General features: G+C 26.1%; 1 protein-coding gene across 3 annotated transcripts; it reads left to right on the top strand.

Annotated features, from left to right (window-relative positions):
* The first annotated feature begins 4,872 nt into the window (after positions 1 to 4,872).
* On the top strand, positions 4,873 to 22,854 carry LOC114120317 (neogenin). Of its 3 annotated transcripts, none has more exons than XM_027982187.2 (28): positions 4,873 to 5,441; positions 6,634 to 6,796; positions 7,537 to 7,688; positions 7,754 to 7,918; positions 8,002 to 8,121; positions 8,595 to 8,748; positions 8,969 to 9,111; positions 9,777 to 9,936; positions 11,370 to 11,485; positions 12,269 to 12,500; positions 12,563 to 12,836; positions 12,918 to 13,127; positions 13,192 to 13,356; positions 13,543 to 13,672; positions 13,754 to 13,912; positions 13,987 to 14,204; positions 14,277 to 14,435; positions 14,714 to 14,876; positions 14,934 to 15,128; positions 15,207 to 15,242; positions 15,346 to 15,487; positions 17,410 to 17,672; positions 17,995 to 18,105; positions 18,206 to 18,304; positions 18,370 to 18,469; positions 19,092 to 19,204; positions 19,262 to 19,437; positions 20,270 to 22,854. In XM_027982187.2, the coding sequence occupies exons 1-28, from the start codon at positions 5,351 to 5,353 to the stop codon at positions 20,366 to 20,368; spliced, it is 4,308 nt and encodes a 1,435-aa protein (XP_027837988.1). In that variant the 5' UTR covers positions 4,873 to 5,350; the 3' UTR covers positions 20,369 to 22,854. The 3 variants fall into 3 exon arrangements, with proteins under 3 accessions (XP_027837988.1, XP_027837990.1, XP_027837989.1); XM_027982188.2 differs by having other exon boundaries at positions 4,874 to 5,441; positions 12,335 to 12,500; XM_027982189.2 differs by lacking the exon at positions 17,995 to 18,105.
* The last annotated feature ends 453 nt before the right edge of the window (positions 22,855 to 23,307 follow it).

Here is a 23,307-nt window from a genome sequence, read left to right as displayed (position 1 = left end):
CCAATATCTAAGTAAAAAATGTGGATTGTGCACAAATACGAGTTGTACTGGAGGTTGTTATGCCAACTATATAAAAATCACGAAATGTACATATTATTGTATCTAATCACTTGGGTTTAAGTAAAAACAAAAAATGGTATAACTTTTAAACTTATGGGTTAGAAATTATACTTACGTCCACATCTCGCAGCCCGCAGGGTCCGCCATCCATCACAGGTGGATTGCCTACCTGATAATATACTGCTCACATAATCATAAGCTAGTCTCGTGGGTAACGCCAAGCAGGATGACTATAACCTGACTAACTCACTGACTTATAAACGTAGAGCCTGAACAATAATAGATCGAGGCTTGCAATTTACACATTATATTCGTACCACAAGGCACAAAGTTAGGGTGCAATAAGAAAGCATTTTAAAAAATTCGCATTTTAAAGTGGTACTTGTACAAGTTTTTAAAATTCAAAATGGTCATTAAAAATGTTTAAGTGCTGAACACCATTAAACCAAATATTAAACAACAAATTAAACAAAGTTTGAATCATATATTATAAAGATGCAATTTTTAACGGGCAACGAAATGCACGGGGTCAGCTAGTAAATAGTAATATTACATTATTATCTATAATCTATATGGTATATTATATACTATAAAAATATATGTTTTTTGTTTTATAGTATTTACAGGAAGGTGTTATTACATGTTGAGTTAAATAAATTGGTAAAATACGAAATAAATATATTATATATACATCCCAGATGTATGAATCATTTTACATTATCAAAGCCTCGTCATATGGATATAATTATTTTTGATTATTTAAAAATTATATAATAAATAAAAATAGTATAGCTTACTAATTATGTGTTCTGAATTAGTCTCATTTAATCTTTTTCCCGGTGTATTTCTACCAGATCATCGGTAAAGCAAAATATATAACACTAATATTGTATTTCAATAAAATATAATAAATTATTCTCGGTGAGTGCTTATGATTAAGTATTATGTTTTAACAGTAAGTTTTGTCTAAAATTATTTCAAAACCTTCTCACACTCCACCATTTGGTATTGATCTGCTACAAATAAATCGTACCCGAGAATCGAGATATTATTAACAATGTTTTAATAATTATTATTACGTAACAGATAACAGTAATGTAGTTAGACATAATTGATTGACTTACCTGATCGACTTCCATCACGTTGACGAATTTTACTAAATACTAATAGTTACACCAAAGTATTAAGCAAACTCGAACAGCGTCTCGAAAGACTTGATTTTTGTAGTGTTTATGGTGCAAATCAATAGACTGAAGTCGTCGTTTCGAATATATCAGCATACCGATGATACCGCACGCGTTTGATACCACACGTGGCAGCAGCCCGCAAGCCAGAAACCGATAAAAAATAGTTTTGAATTTATTATTACGTCTACTTGAGATTCATCAGAGGCTTCTATGATGCGAAAAAAATAAAGGTAGGTATAATAATAAATGTAATATTTTGGGGAAAAAATGTATCAACCTATTGTAATACTAAAAATAAAATATAAGACTGACAGACCAACTCTAATCAGAATCAGTTTTCGTATACAATGATTTATAATTAAATTCAAATTAAACACATCCATAACAGTGATCCACCCGACACCTAATGTTCAGCAGAGCGATAACCATTTGCCGAACGCTTTTTTATTTTACGATTTAGACCTCCAATATCTAGGGAAATCATCTTCAAAAGTTTAAAATCACGTGTAGGTATTTAAAATGTTAAATAATTAATTAACAAAAAATAATAAATGTGTGTTTTTCGTAGTTCTGTGTCTCTTCGACGAATGGTTATTTAATGTACCTACCTATATTGATACATTTTTTTCTACTTTGAAAGTTTATATTTTTAATAGGTAATAAGTATAAAGTAACATCAATAGTATTTCATTATCAAACTATGTTAATCTTAAATAACTTAAAAATATCAAACAGTAATTGTAAAGAAAAATGTATGAAATAAATAAGTACTAAATAAATATCTTTTCAGTTTTACACTTTAAAATTACAAATTAAAAATGTATAATGTCACAAATAAAGAACTTAAAAATTATTACGATAATAAATAACAAATTAAAATTATGTAAGAGAAATATTTTTCCGGATGACCCTTGAACACTTATTATTTTATTGTTTTTGAATACATATTTTTAAAACTAGACAAGTATGGAAGAAATATATTTTTTAAATGTATGTATTTTATATATATAACTGTCATAAGTAATAGGTATTCAAAATTACATTGTAATTGTTTTACTTCTTAATATAGGTACAAGGTACTCGTAAATGTACTTATATTTTTTTTATAAAAAATTATACATAGGTACCTATACTCAGTACGTACAGTGCGCAATATTGTATAAATGTGTTACCTAATAAACGCACTGTCAAACATTGCCCAGCTGGAATATACTTTGTTCATATCATTGTATTTATATTTTTTTGTTTTAGCATTTTTAATTTTTATTAATAATATTAATATATTAAAAATGGCAAGTGTAGGTACATAGATTTCTAAAAATATTGATAAAATTTGACTCATTGTCTACTAGCGATTTATAAATGATTTTAAACTCGATTTCACCAAATAAAATGAACCAATACAGCTCTTGTCTTTTTTAAAGTTCATTTTTGTCTAAAAGGAATTCATTCATTGCTGTTTTATACTTACAAACATTTTCCATCTTTACATAATTATTATTTTAAAAATATTTTTATATGTATCATTCATTTCACTATAATGGTATTATAGAATTGTAGTTGTTTAAACAAAAATGAAATAAACTCAAAATAAAATTATGGTACTCATCACTACTCACTAATCATGTATTAAATACGACTAAGCGCGACTTAGGACAAGTATTATAATTTTATAGCGCAGATATCAAAAATCTGAAAAGTGTAACTTTCAACGGACTTAATTTTTATTATAAAAATGTAAGTGTCTATTGACTATTCAGTATTCACACTAGGCGAATAGTTCTCGCGCGGGCGCGGTTTTAAATCGCCGCGAACGTTCCCTTATAAAATTAAACAGCTTACATTAAATTGGACCATTCACATTATGCAAAGCGATCGGATAAAATCCGCCATCGTCCGCGACTGTTCGCGCATGCTTAATTTTAGACAAACATTCACCCAAAACAGCTAAAATTAAACACAATGTTTTGAATGGCTCTATTCAAACTGGGCGAATGTTCACGCGTGTTTCACCGAATAGGATGATGGTTTGGCGCAAATTTTAACCGCGTGAAATATTATAGTGTGTAAGGTTTGAGTTCTATCGATTAAAATTCGCAACGATTTCAAATCGCGTTCACGCGCCAACTATTCGCTTAGGTAATATGTGAGGGTCTTAAATATCCATATTTGTAAAAATTATAATAATTTCTTACTTACTAAAAAATAATATTAATGTAATAATAAAATTAACAAATGACGTAAGAATCCGGTAAATAAAAAGCAATTTTCACGGTTAGGTACTGTAATCTTGAGTACAATCTTTCTATTTTCTATAGTATTCTATTAAACGATAATGCGGTCAACCACCGCTTATATTATAAATTGTTGCCACTCATTTACTTGCTCATTAAGTGTTAATTAAATTTATTTTAAAATAATGGGTAAACGTGGAATATTTGAACGGATAAAGTTAATGCACGGCTAATAGTTATACATATTTTCAAACTAGGTACCACAATAATAAATTAATTTTCATTTAATCATTAGGTAATATAGATTATAGACTATAGTCGTTTTAAAACTATATGGTATATATAAATCTATAACAATAATATCTACGCTCGAAATGATATCTACAATATACTTAATAGAGTGCGATGATCAAAATTCAAAATTTCAAAATCCAATATAAGTAGTAACTGATATAATAAGACTGACAATAACGGAGTTCGTTTCGAAGAACTTCAATAACCGAGTCGTGAGATAAAGAGAAACTGAATACCTACCGCTACTCAGTGGTGTTCCCTAAGGATATATTCCATACACGCAAAACCTACTCTCAAATCTCAATGACTCTGCTAAAAACGTTGTTATTGTTTTTGTAGTGAGAGGTTTGTGTTTTTGTTGAAAACCGAATAGTATATATTTTTTTGGGCACGGAAATTATTTCCGGCCGACGAAAACCGCACACTATTGATGCGGTGTCCATTGTTCGTCTCGTCGAATAGAATCGACGATGACACAATACACATGATAATATTATAATAATTGACTGGCAATACCGATAATAATTACAAAATTAATGCATATCCAACGGCGAGACGACATTAGGTAGGTACTGTACAATTTAGTACCCATAATACAATATAGGTATTATACCGAATAGACCAAATCTAATTTTATCACGAAATTATTATTACGTTTTGGAAATCACTCCATACCTAAATTATGTGGTAGTAGGTACCTATTTGGAAAATCTTTCGACTTTTTTTTCCGTTTCCGCGTTCAATCGAAATCGATAAGATCGTATCGAGAATTTACTCGATAAATTTAATGGAAACGTCGCCCTCAACCCGCTGCCACTATTACCGCTCAACAATGCCTATTTTAACGCAACAAACGGCGGAAAACTACGACGACGACGACGTACAGGACGGTTGTGTGACCGGAGGGGTGCGGCGCGGGCGTCGTGTCGTCGTGCTCGGATCGTACACACATTGTGCACGAACACACATTGTTTGTGGTCTGAGGTCGTGTGCACGGTGGTGGCGGGGTGACCGGAGAGTCGGTGACCGTCCGTCGTCCGACCAGGTGGCGCCGCCGCCGCCGCCGACGCTACCACCGTTATCTCGCCGCCGCGGGGCGCACCACTGGCGGTATCGGCCAATCGCGACCCGAGTCTCGTGTTTACTACCGATCGCGGCGACCGTACACCACCAGCGCGAAACAGTCATCATTGTTTCGTTAATATTTATTATCAAAAACTCGATCGGACGACGAACGACCGAGACGCTCGGCGAAACGCACGAAAACTCGCGACGCCGACGACCCGGACCGCAGGAAAACGAGAAGCGTTCCTTTTTCTTTTTCTTTTTCTTATTTTTTCTGTAGCCGTGTGCGATTCCGTATAAACGAACACCGGACGACGACGCCGCCGCCGACGATATCGTTTACGAGTAGTCCGCACGATCGGCGAGTCGGGCGACGGATCAATCGAACGCGTCCCGCTCGCGCAGAGTCGGCCGACATGTCGCGGAATCCGTAACCTCGCCGGACGGAAAAACGCATCCGACAGCGGCAGCAGCGCCGCGACCGCTGTCCGTCGGTCCTGTTTCCACAACATGCGCCCGACCGGCGGTGTCTGCCGGAAACTACTGTTGTCCGGTTGGTGCCTGACGCTGAGGCTTCTGCTGTTTGTCGCACCAGTACGAAGTGAGTACAAAACTAACGCCATGGTCGTACATCGGTGTTTTTCTGAACGCGATCGACGGTTTCTTATGTCTTCTCTTCTTTAACACCCAATTAGTTGATTCCAATACCCCTTGTAGGTGACAATATTGTTGTGACTACTGGACACTCAGTGTGTATTAGTTTCAACAAATTCTATGCAAGAAATAGTAACTATTTATTTAATCATCTTTATATAATATTATATGTACTATGTTAATGGACGATGAAGTGACTCGAGTGTCGATAATTCTACCAATAATATTGTTTAATTTTCATCTTGATTATAATAAATTGATAATAATAATAGTAAGTAGGTAATATCAGAAATAAACAGATAATCCTTTGAAAAAGAATTAGGTGTAGATTATAATACAAGTGTGTACTAAATTATTTTAATTAATCAAAAAATATAGACTATTTAATAATCAGCACTAAATATGCTATCATAAATCCTCGGTTCTTGAAGTTTGGGTCCATAATTTTGATTATTTATCTCATCATCTTCATCTTTGTTGAGATTACAATCTTCAATATGTTATCTTTTGTGGTAACTTTTTCTTTTATCTTTAGAATTTATTAAAATAATTAAATAATGATGTATAAGTATACTGATATAATGAATAGATATTGGCAGATAACTATATTTATGTAGATAACCCACTGAACCATCAAACGTATGATAAATAACATATTGTGCAAGTGCATAATGATGCGTGTACATTAATTATAATTTTATTTTAACAGCTAATTCCTAAATAACAAGTAATCAGTGTTATTTGAAAAATTTAAATAGATTAGGAAACTTTTACATGTGATTTTAAAATAAATATGAAATTAGTCAGGTAATGTTTCAAATAACATTTTTTTCAAAGTATCTATGTTTTTATTATACATAAAAATCATGAAAAGTAATAACATTTTAAATTTGTGACAACTAAAAATTACAAATTAATGTCTGATTTCAAATTCTTAAATGACAATTGACTAGTATTCAAGTGGTATTATTGGAAAAATTGTTCTATTTTCAAATCTGGGATCTAGTTACGAGTATAATGATTTTTAATATTCATAAGCACTTTTAAATTAACATTTCTATTTAATTTTATTATGGATACTTTAGTGTTATCTCCTTAAAATATTTCTAATTATTCATACGTATTTTTGTTAACAATAGGTAGTGTACGGTTTATAACTGAACCTAGTGATATTGTAACGACTGCTGGTAAAACCATACGATTGGATTGTGAAGCAAATTTTGATAGTGTTGCTACATTGCCTCAAATTAGATGGAGGATTCCTGATGGACAGTACTTTGATTTTATTGGAGATACAAGAAGGTAAATTCTTAAAAAATAAATAAAAATTTTATAGTTTACAATACCAATCTTTATAATTATTTATATTCATTATTTTTATTTGTTTGTAACCTTTAAATTGTGACTTTATGGTTACCCTATAATTTTATCCATAAGCTGTAAGGTAGGTTTATAAGTTGATTTTTAATATTATTGTTTTTTAAAATTATTTTTATCTTATTACCTAATATGGATTAAGAAATGAAATAAAATTAACAATTATAATCTAAAGAAAAATATTAAACATACTTGTCATAAGTATTTACTTTAAATTAAAAATAAATATATAGGTACCTAATGTTCAAAATATCTTTTGAATTCAATAATTTACTTTTTTTATAATTTATAAAAAAGTCATAATAACCATATAATTTAACAATAGCTGTAAAAACCAAAAAATAATTTAATGTGATCCTTAGTTAAAATTGTTGTCATGTTAAAAAAATTTAACATTGGTATATTTAATACGTTAATAAACTCTCCCTTCCCAAATGTTATTTTTTGCACATTTGCAAATCATATAGATTGTACAGGATACTTTGAATAATAAAAGTCCCCCCTCCCATTTTTTTAACCTAATCAGTGATCTCAATGTTTTTTAAATAAGTAAATAATGTTCAATTAGTAAGGATGTACATAACATTAAAAAAAAAAAATATATTTAACATAAAAAAAAAAATTGTTAGTTTTTATATTTTATACATAATATTATACTGTTTTAGATCTATATTGAAAAATGGGTCTCTGCTTATTAAAAATGTTTTCAATAATGATGAAAAAGATATTTCTGAAGGCTTGGAAGCATATCAATGTGTAGCATTTGTTGATAATATTGGTTCTGCTGTTAGTCGTATAGCAACTATAACTCTTGCACGTAAGTTTGATTCAATGGAGTTTTTATATTTATTTATTAATTATTTATTATTAATAATTAAACAGGACTATCGCCATTTGAAAAACAACCTACAGATTTAAGACTTTTTCCTGGACAAACAGCTCATTTCTCCTGTGTGATTAATTCACAACCTTTACCAAAAATAACTTGGTTCAAAGACCATTCACCATTAGTTATAGATAGAACTCGTATGACAATATTCCCATCAGGTAAGATCAAACGTTTTATTAAATTTGAATTAATATTTAATATCACAATATAACTAATTTTTTTTTATAAATATATTGTATAGGAGCATTAGAAATTGATTATGTTCAAAAAGAAGACAATGGTGCTTATCGATGTAATGTTACTGGTTTGGATAGGCATAGATTAAGTGATCCTGGAGTATTGACAGTTGTTGAAAATGAAGGTTATTTTAAAAAATATATCTATTTAACTTACACATTTATACTTAAATAAAAAATCAGCCAAGTAGGTAACCACTTCGTTAATAGTAGGTGTTGAGTTTACCTTGTCATATAGTAGAAACTGTAATTAATTAATATTGGTTATCACGGTTACCAAACAACTATTTTAAAGATAATACTATAATTTTAATATACATTTGTATTCGTCTCTCCCCAATTATTTTAAAAATATCTTATTAATTTAAATTTTTTTCTTTTATCTTCCAAAAATACTAACTAACTCCAATTTTCTATTCAAAAATTGCCCTTCAATGTTGATGATTCTATTATAATAATAAATAAGGATCTTTAGATATGAAAATTTAAAAAATAATAAATACAAAATCTATCAATGTAAAATTGATAGATTCTACACTTTTCTTAGAATTCACTATTACTAAAAATATAATTTAAATTGTATTCATAATTTTTGTAGATATAATTAAAAGATTAAAAGCTCCAGAATTTGTTGCTAAACCTCAATCAACAATAGCTTTAGAAGGATCGATTGTAACTCTAGATTGTGCTGCTGTTGGAAATCCACGGCCACAAATTTCTTGGTTAAAAGGTGGTACTCTAATTGATATGGCGTAAGTATAAGTATATCAATAGATTTTTTCATTATATTTATATATCATATATGTATTTGAGAGTTCCTTAGTAGTTAGGTTTTAAAACTGTTAATCTAAAGACTTAAAATTATTGGTACTTGTAGAATTTATTAGTGCATATTCAAAATAATTTATACCATAACTTGTTAAGATTGAATATAAATATTAAAAAAAAAATGCATTTTTAAAATTATTATAGGTATCTAGATTCCCGATTTAGCATAATTGGTACTGGTGGCTTACAAATTACACAAGTGAATAAAAATGACGATGGAAATTATATTTGCCGGGTAGAAAATCATGAAGATTCTACTGATGCTTCTGCTACATTAGAAGTTCATGGTGAGTAACATTTTTTTTTAATAATCTGAATATCATAACATTAAATCAATAAATGTTACTTTGACATTATCACATAAAACAAGTGTTGTTCCAATTTTATAGTGCTATAATATGTATAATCCTAAATTAAAATTCTACAAATAGTTAACCATAATACCCTTGTGTGTAATTATGTATTTATAAATAATTATTAAATTTTTGTATTTAAAATACGTTCCAAAAATTTATTAAATAAAAAATTATCTCAATTATGTAAAAGCAAAAACTAATAATAACTATAAATATTTTATTCTTGAATAAATGCATGATTGTTTTCATTGTTTTTCTGTATATAACAAAGGTTTGTGATTATTTAAATATAATAGATTAAAATTAATTTTGTATTTACATAAAAATATTCACATTATTACCATCATGTTACATATTATCTTATGTAATTTTTCTCTTAATTAATATAGCATGTGTATACTGGATAAACTATTTTTAATATTATTTTATTGTCTAATTTAGAATTATTTATATACTACAATGTTTACAGCTTAGGACTTGTATATAATATATATAACTATAAATAGGTAGTAGAGTATATTATTTAGTTTCTATTAAAATTGTGTCAGAAATTTTTTTGAATTCTTAACTATTAATTACAATTTTTATTATTATAGTTAAGCCACAATTTATTCGTAAACCCAAAGATACAATGGTTCTTGAAAAAGAAGATATAATATTGGAGTGTGAAGTAGCTGGTAAACCTCCACCACGAGTTACTTGGCTAAAAAATGGCGATAGAATTAAACAAGATGAGTATCTACAGTTTGTTAATGGGTGAGTAAATAATTACTTTATATGTTACAAAATAATATAAGATGGTAACATAACCGTAATTGTACCGTAATAATTTCACTATCATTTGTTTCAATTGAAATTGTAGTAATTTTCAATAAAGAATATTACAATGGAAAAACTGAAATTCTGTATACATAAATGGTTAATTATAATAAATATAATGAATTTTTATGTCGTTGAAAATTGTGTTTGTTATAATATATTATAATTATATCATATACTTACATAACAATTGGAAATCATTCACCATATATGTGGTAGTCAATATTTACAAAAATTATTGTTGTCATTTCTTAAGTGTTCAGGGTTCAATTCTGAGATAGCCACACGGTATTTTGTGCATGGTGGTGTCAAGACTTTGGAGCAAGTTGGCCAGTAATTACCAATCCCCATAACCTATCCCTCCCCTGCCCTACCACTTGAACAACTAGACTTGTTTAGTTAACCACCAGTTAAAAGTCTAACTTCAGTTAGAAGACACCTTGACCTGTGAAATGGGGCAGTCCCTATAAAGTAGATTGTCGCTTATAAAGTAAAACAAGATGTTAAACTGTTGATTATTTTTTATTATTTTAATTTCTTAGCATTATAAAACATAAAATTAAATTAGTAACCTGTAGAAAATGTATATTATATAATATTATATAAATGTATGAACTATAAAAAAGAGATTAAACTACATTTCCTATGTTATTTTTATTATTTTTGATTTACTTTTTAATTTGTCAAAAGTTATATTATATTTTTAGTTAAAAAAATACATTTTTTTGATTATAACTGCTATACTTCAGCATCATTTTTAAAATGTTAATTTAAAGTTCCTTCAGGATTTTCATAAAAATCAGATTATTTAAAATTATCACTACTTAAATAACTGCATTTGGCATACATTTTTTGTGACTAACAGCTTTTAACCGAAGCTTTATTTTTCGGAATCATTAAGAGGAAATCTAAAAACAATAAGATTAAATGAGAATAAATATTTTCAAAAAAACATTTACTTATACAATTAATTATTAAAATAATGTATAATGTATCTAAATATGTATAAGACAAACTCCCAAAATAAAAATGTATTATATTGATCCTGATTTTATACAGCGATGAGCGAAACAAGTAGTCGGCATTTATATTTAGTACTTATTTTATCTACTTATTGTCCTAAACTATTGATTTAGTAAATGCTTTAAATCATTAAAATATTTGGATTTAACCACTAATTTATAAATTACACAATTACAATTTTATAATAAATTCGAACTGATAAAATTATAAAAAACAAAAACATTGACTACCACACATGTGGCTTTTGGCTTATTAATAATAGTGCTACAGGTAACATAAATTAGCTATCTATTTTTTGTATATATCTGTATAATAAATAAATTGTTGAATAATAATATGTTTTATAGAACCAATTTAAAAATATCTGGGTTGATGACCATGGATTCTGGCATGTTCCAATGTTTGGCATCAAACCCTGCCGGTAATATTCAATCATCAGCATTTTTAAACGTTTTTCATGCAGGTAATTGTAAAGGTTTTCTATTTGTTTATTTATCAGCCATGCTTTGTTTGAAAGAAATAGCGATTTTTTGGTTTTACAAACTTTAGTTATGCAATTATAATAAGCCAGTAAAATATTAGACTTGTAATTATAATTTCTTTTTTTTAAGAAGTGTTAATATTTTTAGTTAATTTGTTAATTTTTTTGTAATATTAATTAACAACATGCTAAATATATTAAAATATACTTACAATCCATTATTTAATAATATAAATAATACCAACTATAAAAATACACAATTACTGAATAAAACAGAATGTATGATTAAGTGGTGTATAATATATACTTAATGGTATGTATCCTAATAACATTGAAATATTTTATTTAAATTTTCAAATTCTTTACTACACACTATACAGTATCATTATTTTTGTTTGCATTTATTATATTTCTACTGATATATGTTTTGTTAATTTTTGAGTTGACAGGTAATACTTAAACATATAACAAAATTAATTTCATCAGTGAAATATCAATATTAATTTCTTGAACAGATTTTCTAGATCATTTTTATTAGTTAAAATGTTTATAAGCCAATGTTTAGTACCTATAGTTTGAAAATAAAATCCTGAATAAAAAATTGACTATTCTTTGAATAATAATTATTGTAAAAACTAGTTCAATATGATTATGTTATTATTGTCTTTATATTTTATTATTATTTATTTCTTTTGCTTTGTTTTGTTTTGTAGTAATTTATTTACTTTTGTTTTTGCGTTTTGTTTTGTTTTTGCTTTTAAACAGACAATTTACCTAGTTCAAACAGTTCTACCAATATTAGTACTGATTTAGTCAATACATTCTCTGCAGCTGAAAAACCCAAGGATTTAAAAAACAATCTTCCATCATCCCCAAGAGCATTAGAAGCGAGTTTTGTATCGTCTAGGTTAGCCACATTAACTTGGATTAATCCACTAAAAACTAATGGCGAGATATTAACTTACACAATATTTTATCAAGAAGAAGGATCTGACAGGTTAATATTAATATAACATTTTTTTGTGATTGTTTCTAACTGGTGTAATGTGAATTTTGCAGAGAACGAATGACAAACACATCACAAACTGAAATAACTATTAGTGGATTATTGCCTGATAAACATTATCTCTTTAGAGTAATGGCAGTAAATGAATATGGTATTGGTGAAAGTTCACCACGTTTGAAAGTAATGACCAAGGCAGAAATTAATTTACCAGGACAACCTTATAATGTTACTGCTAAAGCAGTGTCACCTACATCAATTTATGTGTCTTGGTCTAGACCAGAATATGGCAGTGAGAATTTGAAAGAATATAAATTATTTTATATGAAGGTAGAATACAAATAAAAACAATAATGAGTATTAATAACAAACATAAATTTGTATCCGTATTAATTATTTTACTTTTACTAGGATTCAACTTCCGAAGAACAATTTTTTATAACAAAACATACAGACCGTGAAATAAGTGATTTAAGTCCATATACCAAGTATAAAATTTGGGTAGTGGCATACAATCAAAATGGTCCCGGTATGAAGTCCTTGGAAGTAGTTGTGTTAACAAGACCTTCAGCTCCATCACAACCACCACAAAATATTGTTGTTGAAGCAATTTCTTCTACGGTATATCATTAAATATTTTAGAATAACATAATTGATTATAAATGTATATTAATTTTAAATTTAGGAGATTAATATTAGGTGGGAACATCCACCAAAGTCTAGTCAAAATGGAATTATAACAGGTTATAAAATTCGATACAAAAAGCTGGATAAAAAATCATCTGGTGACACTATCACAACTGCTGGTGATAATTTAGAATATCAAATTTCTGGTTTAGACAAAAGTTCAGTACGTAATATATTTTTTAATTATTTATGATCTTTTAGTATTTTTTCTGTTTTATTTCCTTATAAATATAATATTTAGTTTTAAAAATCAATGTTTTCTTGCTAAAAATGAAATTTACAGTGATGTACATAGAATATATTTCTACTTAAGAGTAAACTGATTTCTATATTTTATTGATTATTTCAGACTTATCAAATTCGTTTATGGACTTTAAATACTGTTGGATTTAGCCCACCTTCAGAGTGGTTTACAGTACTACCATTTGATAAAAATCTAAGAGAAGATACTGTCCCTGATGCACCTACTAATTTCAAAGGTCAATTAAAATTGTATAGTCATTATTTTATTCATTTTATTAAATGTATTAATATTTATTAAAATTATTATTTTAAAACAGTTCGAGCTTTTTCCAATTCATTATTAATAACTTGGTCTCCACCAAAAGATAAAAGTATAATTGTGAGAGAGTATACATTAGGATGGGGTAAAGGTGTTCCTGATGTATATAAGGAAAAAATAAATCCAAAAATACGACAATATGAAATTAAAAATTTAGGTAAATATTAATTTATATATTATGTTGTATTTTTTTGTTTTAATTTATTTAATATAATATATAACAATTTTTAGAACAAAATGCTGATTATGTATTGAGTCTTGCTGCTGTTAATGAAATGGGCCTTGGACCAATAGTATACCAAATGGCAACCATAAGAGAACAAACAATCATAAACACATTGGAGGAATCATCAAATCCAATAATACCACCAATTGGTTTAAAAACTAACGTTATTTCTCCTAATGCCATAGAAGTATCTTGGACAGATAATTCTCTTCTAGAGTTTGATGTAATATAAAATATATATATATGTTAAAAAATAAATAACTTATTTTTATATTTTATATAATTTTCATTACAGTCAAATGTTGAAGATGTACGGCTTTACCTTGTACGATACAAACCGTCCTATTCGCCTAACAATGCACGTTACAAATATGTCAACACCACTGAACTTTCTTGCATTATTAATGATTTAAAACCTAATACTCAATATGAGTTTACAGTAAAATTGATCAAGGTAAATATTCAGTTATTAGTATACTCGGCCACGTGAGAGTATCTATGTGCATCAATCTCATAAACTACACTCCCACCCACCATATATACTATGGTTATTACCTTCGAATCATTGTAGTAACGGTTCTTTGTACCTTTCGCCAATAGCTGTACTACTACTATTATAGTGATGGAAAGATGTGTTGTTGGAATAAATCGCTACAGAGATCAATTTTCACGTTTAAAATGGCCTAGAGCTTAAATTTTACATTAAAATAAAATAATATGATATGGTTACAGGGCCAATTTGAAAGTGCTTGGAGCTTACTTGCGATGAATAATACTCAAGAAGCAAAACCAGCATCACCTCCGAGAGATTTAACTGCTGTTAAAAACGAAGATAAACCTCAATCTATAACATTAAATTGGCAACCACCAAAATTTTCAAATGGACAAATTATTGGTTAGTTATTTAAAAAAAAAATAATTTAAATAACTATTAAATTTTATTTTTGTCTAGCATATCTTATTTTATATACAACTGATGATACAAGTTCAGACAATGAGTGGATAACTGAAACAGTTGAAGGGGAACTTATGTCTTACTCAATAAAAGGACTGACACCAAGTACCAATTATTTTTTCAAAATCCAAGCTAAAAATTCTATTGGTTATGGTCCATTTAGTCCTACTATTAGTATCAAAACATTGCCAGGTATTAGATTAATTTCTAATGTTTTGTATTCAGTATCATCAATTAACATGTTAACATTTATTTTTGAAATATTTTTAGGTGGTATCCCTAACAATGATGGAACATCACTAAAAGGTATTATGATTTTTAAAATCAACTAATATTCATGTTTATTACGTATACACTTATATATATTTATATGATTGTATATTTTTTTGTTTTAATTTCACTTATATAGATGGAAAAAGTGGTATTAACAACACAACAATTTTATATATACTGATCGCATGTTGTTTGTTACTTATATCTTGTATTGGAATTGGAATTGCTTTATTATGCTGTAAACAAAATAAGCCATTAAGAAACCGAAGTAAAAAAGGGTAATTTCTTTTTAATTTATAAACTTAAATAATTTCTTTAAATATTTATACATATGTAATTCTATTTTGTATAAGGTAAGTTTATGTGAAGTGATGTAGTTACCTTAAAGGAAAACATTTTTTAATAAATAATGATTTCTATATTATAGAAATTAAATGTAAATATACTTTTTTTTTTTATTATTATTATCTAAAAAGCTAAGGGAAAATAACAGGCATTGAGAACAACAGTGTCCAATGCCATCATACAGTTAATGTTAATAATACAGCTTTTTAATTCATAAAAAAAAATTGTATTCAGTAAATCTATATAAAAAAAAAAAAAAAAAGAATTATAACTCACATTTTCAGATTTTATTTTTTTTAACTAATAACACAAAATTCAATATAGTTTGGTCAGATATGCCAATTTAACTCTTACAGTTTACACATTATCATTTTGTATGATATAAAATGCCCTTAGTTTAAATTTTTTATTAAGGTCGCGATCTACCCTTGACAATGTTATTAATGATATATCTAAACTACCCATCTAAAATGCATTCTAAACCATATATTTGTATAAATAAAAATAGTTATTACATACTTTTGATATTATTATAAAACATGTATCACATTTTAAATTTAAAACTGTAAGATAATTGTAACAATATTTTTAAAAATAATTATTGCAAGATTAAAGGATTACTTATATCCATACAAATTAAATATTTGAAGTTAATATAAAAATGATAAAATATTCTAACTTGTTTTGAACAACAAGCCTTTGATACTCATTTTAGTATAAATAATCTTCTACCCCCCCCTCCCCCATAAAAAAGTGTTATTCTAATATTTTTACATAATAAATGTTATTACAAATTTTATATCATCACTTTTGTAAACTTAATTATTACTAATCTTATTTTAATAAAAACTTACAATAAATTTTTTTTAAAGTAAGCTACATATTTTTGATAATATATTCTAAAATATCTAATTAAAAATAAATTGTTATATGATTATTTTTATTATTTTTTCTATTTCACATTTAAAATTTATCTTTTTTTATAATTATATTATTATACTATACTGATGCAATAACTGTAATAATTCCACATAGTTATTATATTTTTGTTTTACTAATTATTTGTCTATTAACATTCGACTTGACATCAAATTTGTTCACTCATTACATAGCACTGTACTAAATTGTAAATTAAAAAGGATAAAATATAAATATATTTTGATAATAAAACTAAATATGAGCTAAAATAGTTTTTACAAAAAGCTAATAATAAAAAAAAACTAAGTATACGACAATGTCCATGGTTTTAAATAAAATAATTGCATGATGAAATGTGATAGGACATTCTTCATAAATTCTTAACAAAATCTTACACCCCTATTTATTTTACAATAAAGCAAACTTCTGCAATGAATATTTCTCAAGTTGAAATTTAAATGTATTATATTTTTTTATTTGAAATTATAATTTAATATTAAATTTAAATTTAACATTAACTTAAATCAAATTATAAAATACTAAAAGATTATATTAATAATTATTAAGTAGTTATCCATCAATTATATCTATAACCATGGGCTCATAGAGTAATAATTTTAATATAGTGTAATATTAATAGTGGTCTATACCACACATAAGGGAATATGCAATTATTCCTTTGTTACTAAGAAACATAAAATGTATCAATACAATTACTGCATACCATACGTAGTACTGTTGTCTAATTAAATAAAAACAAAGCAAAAATATGCCAATGTTGATTTAAATTTTTGTTTCTGAATAAAGTTATATTGTTGTCTCAATTACTATTATTATTTTTTTGGAAATTATTAACTAAATCGTTATTATTAATTATTCTTTTATTTAAAAAATGTAATATTCAATCAATAATGGTTGTCATTAATTTTTACTAAAGGTATATTAAAGGATCAACTGGTTATAATGCGAAGGGAGTAGCACAGTCTCCAAGTATTAAACCACCAGATTTATGGATACACCATGATCAAATGGAATTGAAATCAATGGAAAAATCATCACAAGGTTCATTAGATACTAGTTCTGGATGTGGTCAAGGAAGTTCAAACACGTATGATGGACCTGACACTCGTGTTACCATACATCATGTACCGCAGACTACCAATTCTTTAGAAAAAAATAACTATGTTTCGTCCTATGTGGGTATGTATATAATGTATATGGTTTAAATAAACAATGTTTTTTCATATATTACATTGAATAAAGTTTAGAATGAGTTGAAATCAATTATTTTCGCTTTAAAAATTATTTTAAAAATGAAATTATTCAAACATGTTTTAATCTTCAAAATTTAATTAAAACAAAAAAATTTCATTTTAAATTATAATTATAATTTACTATCAATTTTCAAATATGTAATGATATAATAATAAATTTGGTGGTTTTATTTATTGACTTGTATCACTTTATTTATTTATTATTTTGCATGTCAAGTTTTATTCATTTATATTTAATATATATTAAGGTAATACAGTTATTCAACCTTTATTGTCGGATGAAAAAGTTTCCACATTAAATAAACGCTTTAAACCTGTTGTTTTACCTGTTGACTCATTTGATTCTATTTATAATGATAGTAAGTTACAACTGTTCAATTATTTTATTATTTTATTTTATCAATAAATTTAATTTATAAAAAAAAAAAAATAATTAAAAATTATAATAATTTTTTTTAGCTATGGCAACATTACCTAGTCAGGAAACTCGTTCACCTCATCCAAAATCTCAATATGCAACCGCAACTAGAGCTCATGTAACTGTAGATTTAACAGCTGGTAAAAACACAAATCATTTTATAATTATGTTATTTATTATAATTACACTTATTGGTTTTTAATAGGAGCTCCTGAAAATAATTATATTGTTCAAGCAACTACAATTCCAGATAAATTTGAATCTATACCAGTATCATCAGCTGGAAACCCACAACAACAGCACACGTGCGTCTACATTATTAGTTTACTACTTTGTTTATAAAAGATACATGTATTATATATAAATGAGAACACTAGTGTTAATAATTAATAATTTTTTTCTGATCATTAAAAACTATTAACATTAAACCCAACTAGTATAGGTTATTATAACAAACATTGTAGAAACATTGTTGTTAATTTAATTAGATGTATAACATGAGTTAGGATGAAAAATATTATAATTTTTCATTTCATATTATATGAGTATGATATTCAGATTTTTATTGAATTCATAAAACATTATTAAATATAAATTACTGTCAAAAAATATAATATAATATGCTCATATTAATTTAAAATGTAGACAAATATTAATATTATTGACATTAATTAATAAATCCATACAACACCTTTAGATAAATGAGAATTTTTTTTATGTCTATTATATTATTATTAGTATTTCAGTTTCAAAATAACTTAACTTTTTATTTAAAAGTTTTAGTTTCATAAAACACTGTTTGTGTTTAATAAAAAAAAATAAATAATAATAATAAACAGTAAATTCAGTCCAATTAAGAAAAAATGTGAATCTTGCCCTGATTAATATGTATAAATTAATTTTGTTAATCATTATTTTATTTTATAGAGGATTAGTGAACTCCAATGAAAAAAGACAACAAGGTCATCCTTTAAAAAGTTTTAGTGTTCCTGCACCTCCACCTCAGTCAGCGCCATCTACTCCTCAACAAAAGCACATTGGTATTTAAAAATAAATTTAATATTATTTTTATAATTAATATATATTATTTATTTTAGTAACAGTTAGACCTCAAGGATCATCCAGCCCATACAAAAAAAATATTTACTCGGCCATTAACAATTCACCTTCTAGTACATCAATGTCTAGTGGTCCTAAAACATGGAAGTCGCCATTAACTGGTCTGAATCAAAGAGATCCTATCACAGAAGTTGAATCTCTCAGTAAAATACAAGTAATACGAATTGTTCAACTTAATTACTTTTAAATAGTAAAATATAAAATATCTTTTAATAACTTTAAGTAAGAATTACTGTACTGAGTTACTGCATCAGCTTAATTTTATTGGGTACTGGTTTGTTATAGCCCCGCCGCGGCGGGTGAAAACTTTATAGCCCCGCCACTCAGGTTTGTTATCGCCCCACCATTCATATAACAGTAAATACATCAAAACTAAATAATAGTGATCCGTTTAAAACAATTTTAAAAGATATAACAGAATTTTGGGAATCACATAAGCATAAATTTTTTAATATTAATTTTTTTAAATCAATAAATAAACATTTTTAATTATATAACTTTTTTATATTAATTATTATTCAATTTTTAATATTAATTTTTTTAAATATTTTATCAATATATCGTCAATAAATATACATTTTTAATTATATCACTATTTTATATTATATTTATTCGATGTATTTATTGTTATATGAATGGCGGGGCGATAACAAACCTGAGTGGCAGGGCTATAAAGTTTTCACCCGCCGCGGCGGGGCTATAACAAACCAGTACCTTTTATTGTTTAAAATAATAGAATAGAACTAATTATAATTTTACAATTATGATAAAATATTAAAATATTTTCTATTATTAATTTTTTTACCATGAAAATAATTAATTAATTATAAATTGTTGTTTATTATTTATTGACTACCTAAAAGTTTTATAATTTCAAGTATATTATTTTATATTTAGTTACTATTATTTGTTTGTAAAAATGTATAAATTATTATTTTCAAATCCATCCATACCAAGTTTACTAAAAAAAATATATTTATTTACAGACTTCTTATAGCACAGAAGAACTCAATCAAGAGATGGCAAACTTGGAAGGTCTAATGAAAGATCTGAGTGCAATTACTGCATCTGAATTCCAGTGTTAGACAACCTAGGTTATTTTTATGTAGGTCGGTTAATTCTAAAAGAAATAACATTTTAAAACTTACAGATTATTTAGATTTAATTTTAAGTATTAAATGCAGTATATCATAAAGACTGATCTCTGATGTGCAGAGTGACTATTGTAAACCACCAGATTATAATTATGCATGTATTTTTTATTTTTAGACACTTGTTTATGCAGAAAAAAAATGTTTTGTATGAATTTGTCATTCCTGTTTATTTTGTGATATTTTAAAAAGTGATTTCGGTAAATTAGCAATAACTTAATATGTTCCCATTTATAATTTATATAGTTTATATTATCTTACAATTAATTAATTTTGGCAATTGTGTGTAATTAATGCCAAATAAAATTAAAGGTATTTCATATATTACAAAAAAATTATTTTGGCAATAAAAATGATAATTTAATAGGTAAATTTGTTAAGGACAACTAATTTTAGACGTTCCCCCCCCCCACCTTTGTATACTTATATCCCATATGTTTAGCATAACATTCTTAACAAATGAACATTTTTTATTTAAACATTTGAATTTTTTCACCATGGTTAAGGTTTATATCATCTATTTTGTATTGGTCATTTTATATTTTATCATAATATGTTGATAGCATATGTATTATTATTTAAATAAGATAAAATTTAATATTACTATGACCTATTTGTTTTAACAGTTAAGAACAATTGTTGGTTAGGTTAACATTATCAGCAATACATCTGTTTTATTTTCTATGTATTTAAGTATAAATGACCAAACATTATTATAATTATTTTTTTTTTAACAAAAGTACAAAGTATTTATTATTAAAAACTAATATAATATGCCCTCATACATTGCATAAAAATTGTGATTAATAAATTTAAGTCTTTAAATATATTTAAAGAATTTGTCAAATCAAAATAACTTAATTGTATTATATTGTTAACCAACAGTAATTATTTTAAAGACATTTTACAAATGTTACATAAAATGTGTAAGAAAAATTATTTTAATGAATAAGGATTAATGTAAAAACACAATTGATGTAATGATCAAATTTAAGTTTTTTTTTCTATTTGTGTTTTACATTTTTTTTCTTTGCATTTTATTGGGTTGTAATTACTAAATCTCTAAATACATTAAATAATAGTATAGTTGATTTTAAAATTAATGTTTATACCTTTACCTTTGTGGGTTAAATCAAAATGATAAAAATTGTATACTAGTCAACTGGTGGTGTAACTGTGTCAGAGAATATTTTTATGTATGTAACATTTTATAAAATACTATGAATTTAAAATATATTAAGTGTATTGGATAACATTTGAACTGGATATAAATTAAAATATTCTTATCACAATTTACTAGCCATTATTTTATCAAAATATCATGTCATTTTAAGTGTTAACTTTTGCAAAATGTACATCATATTATAATTTTAACAACTAAAATTTTTGTATTAATGTATCTTTTAAAAATAGTTTTTTTATCTCTTCGTTTTTAATATTATACTGCCATTGAAATACAACTATTGCAATAATGCATCAATTATTTTTTGTATATACCATGTAAGATATATGTGTAAATTAACATTCATTACATGTTTGTAAATACATTTTAATTAAAATTACTTTTATCATATTAATGTTTTAACAGAATTAATTTTTATCTTAATTGTAAATTATTTGCGAAACATAAGATTTTTTACTTATTCATGAATGGTTTTCTGTATGACAATTTATGAAAAATTATGTTTGGTTAAAAAACTGATATTCTAATTACATTTTACTAAAAAAAAAAAGAAATACAATAATTATATATTTTAAGAATATGTACCAGTGATATTTGCTTTATTATATATGTATAATTTATTTTTATAATTTACTGTTTAATTTATTTTATATTTTTATATTTTTTCATTTGTTTAAATTAACACATTCTAATATTTGAGTTTTATATTTTTTACATTTATCTCAAATATTTAATGATAACATTTTTTTTTAACATTTTAACTTTCCTATGCTTAACCTTTTTCATTGTTTACCCGTTCATTTAATATGTAATTTTTTTATTTCAATTATTTAATTGGCTATCTATCAAATCTAAATTTGGAAGTGCCTTAATTATTTTAAAAATCAAATTTATTTCTTGAAATATTCAATTCATAAACAATACACATTTAATGTTATCCTTAAGTAATTAGACTTAGTTTTAGTAATGTGTTTCAATCAAAACATCACATATTTGTACGACATGTTTACGTTAATACAATCTTGTATACAACTTGATACTAAATTAATAAGTTATAACTATTAATCTTATGTTATAGATCTCTTAATCGATTATCTTTTTTTCATGTCTTTTTTAGTACTTTGTTTTTACAAAAATAATGACAATTTGTAGTTCCTCTTTTTCATCTAAACATATATTTGTATACTTACTTCAAACATGTATATTATTTTTAATAAACTTTTTTATGAGCCATAAATGTCTTGATTTTTTAAGTGTTTTGTCACAAGGTTCTGATCAAAATATTCGTTTGGTCATATGTCTTTAACATTAACACCTTCAAGTACAAAATATCAATATACAGGGTGATCATGAACCAGTCAATAACTCGGTAAGTAAAGAATTTTAAAATTTTTTTATTGTTTTTAAACTTTCTGGGTTTTACTGTTATACAATATGTTATAATTTTGATAATTTGAATTGCCCCCCTTATTAGATAAGACACTATCTAATTTTTATTTTCAAATATCTAAAGTAAAAACCAGAAGTCAAAACAAAATTTTATATCGATTTAACAATATCCATAACAACCATAATTGATAAGAACTAATAAGTATAATGGTCATACTAATCGAACCTTCCTATCTTATCATTACCCCACCCTGACACTGAGTCTAAAAATATATAAAAAAAACTACTATAAAAAGATCTA

This window comes from Aphis gossypii, chromosome X, assembly GCF_020184175.1.
Source record: "Aphis gossypii isolate Hap1 chromosome X, ASM2018417v2, whole genome shotgun sequence".
NCBI classification, from domain to species: Eukaryota; Metazoa; Arthropoda; class Insecta; order Hemiptera; family Aphididae; genus Aphis; species Aphis gossypii.
This window is presented reverse-complemented; position numbering and strand designations above follow the sequence as displayed.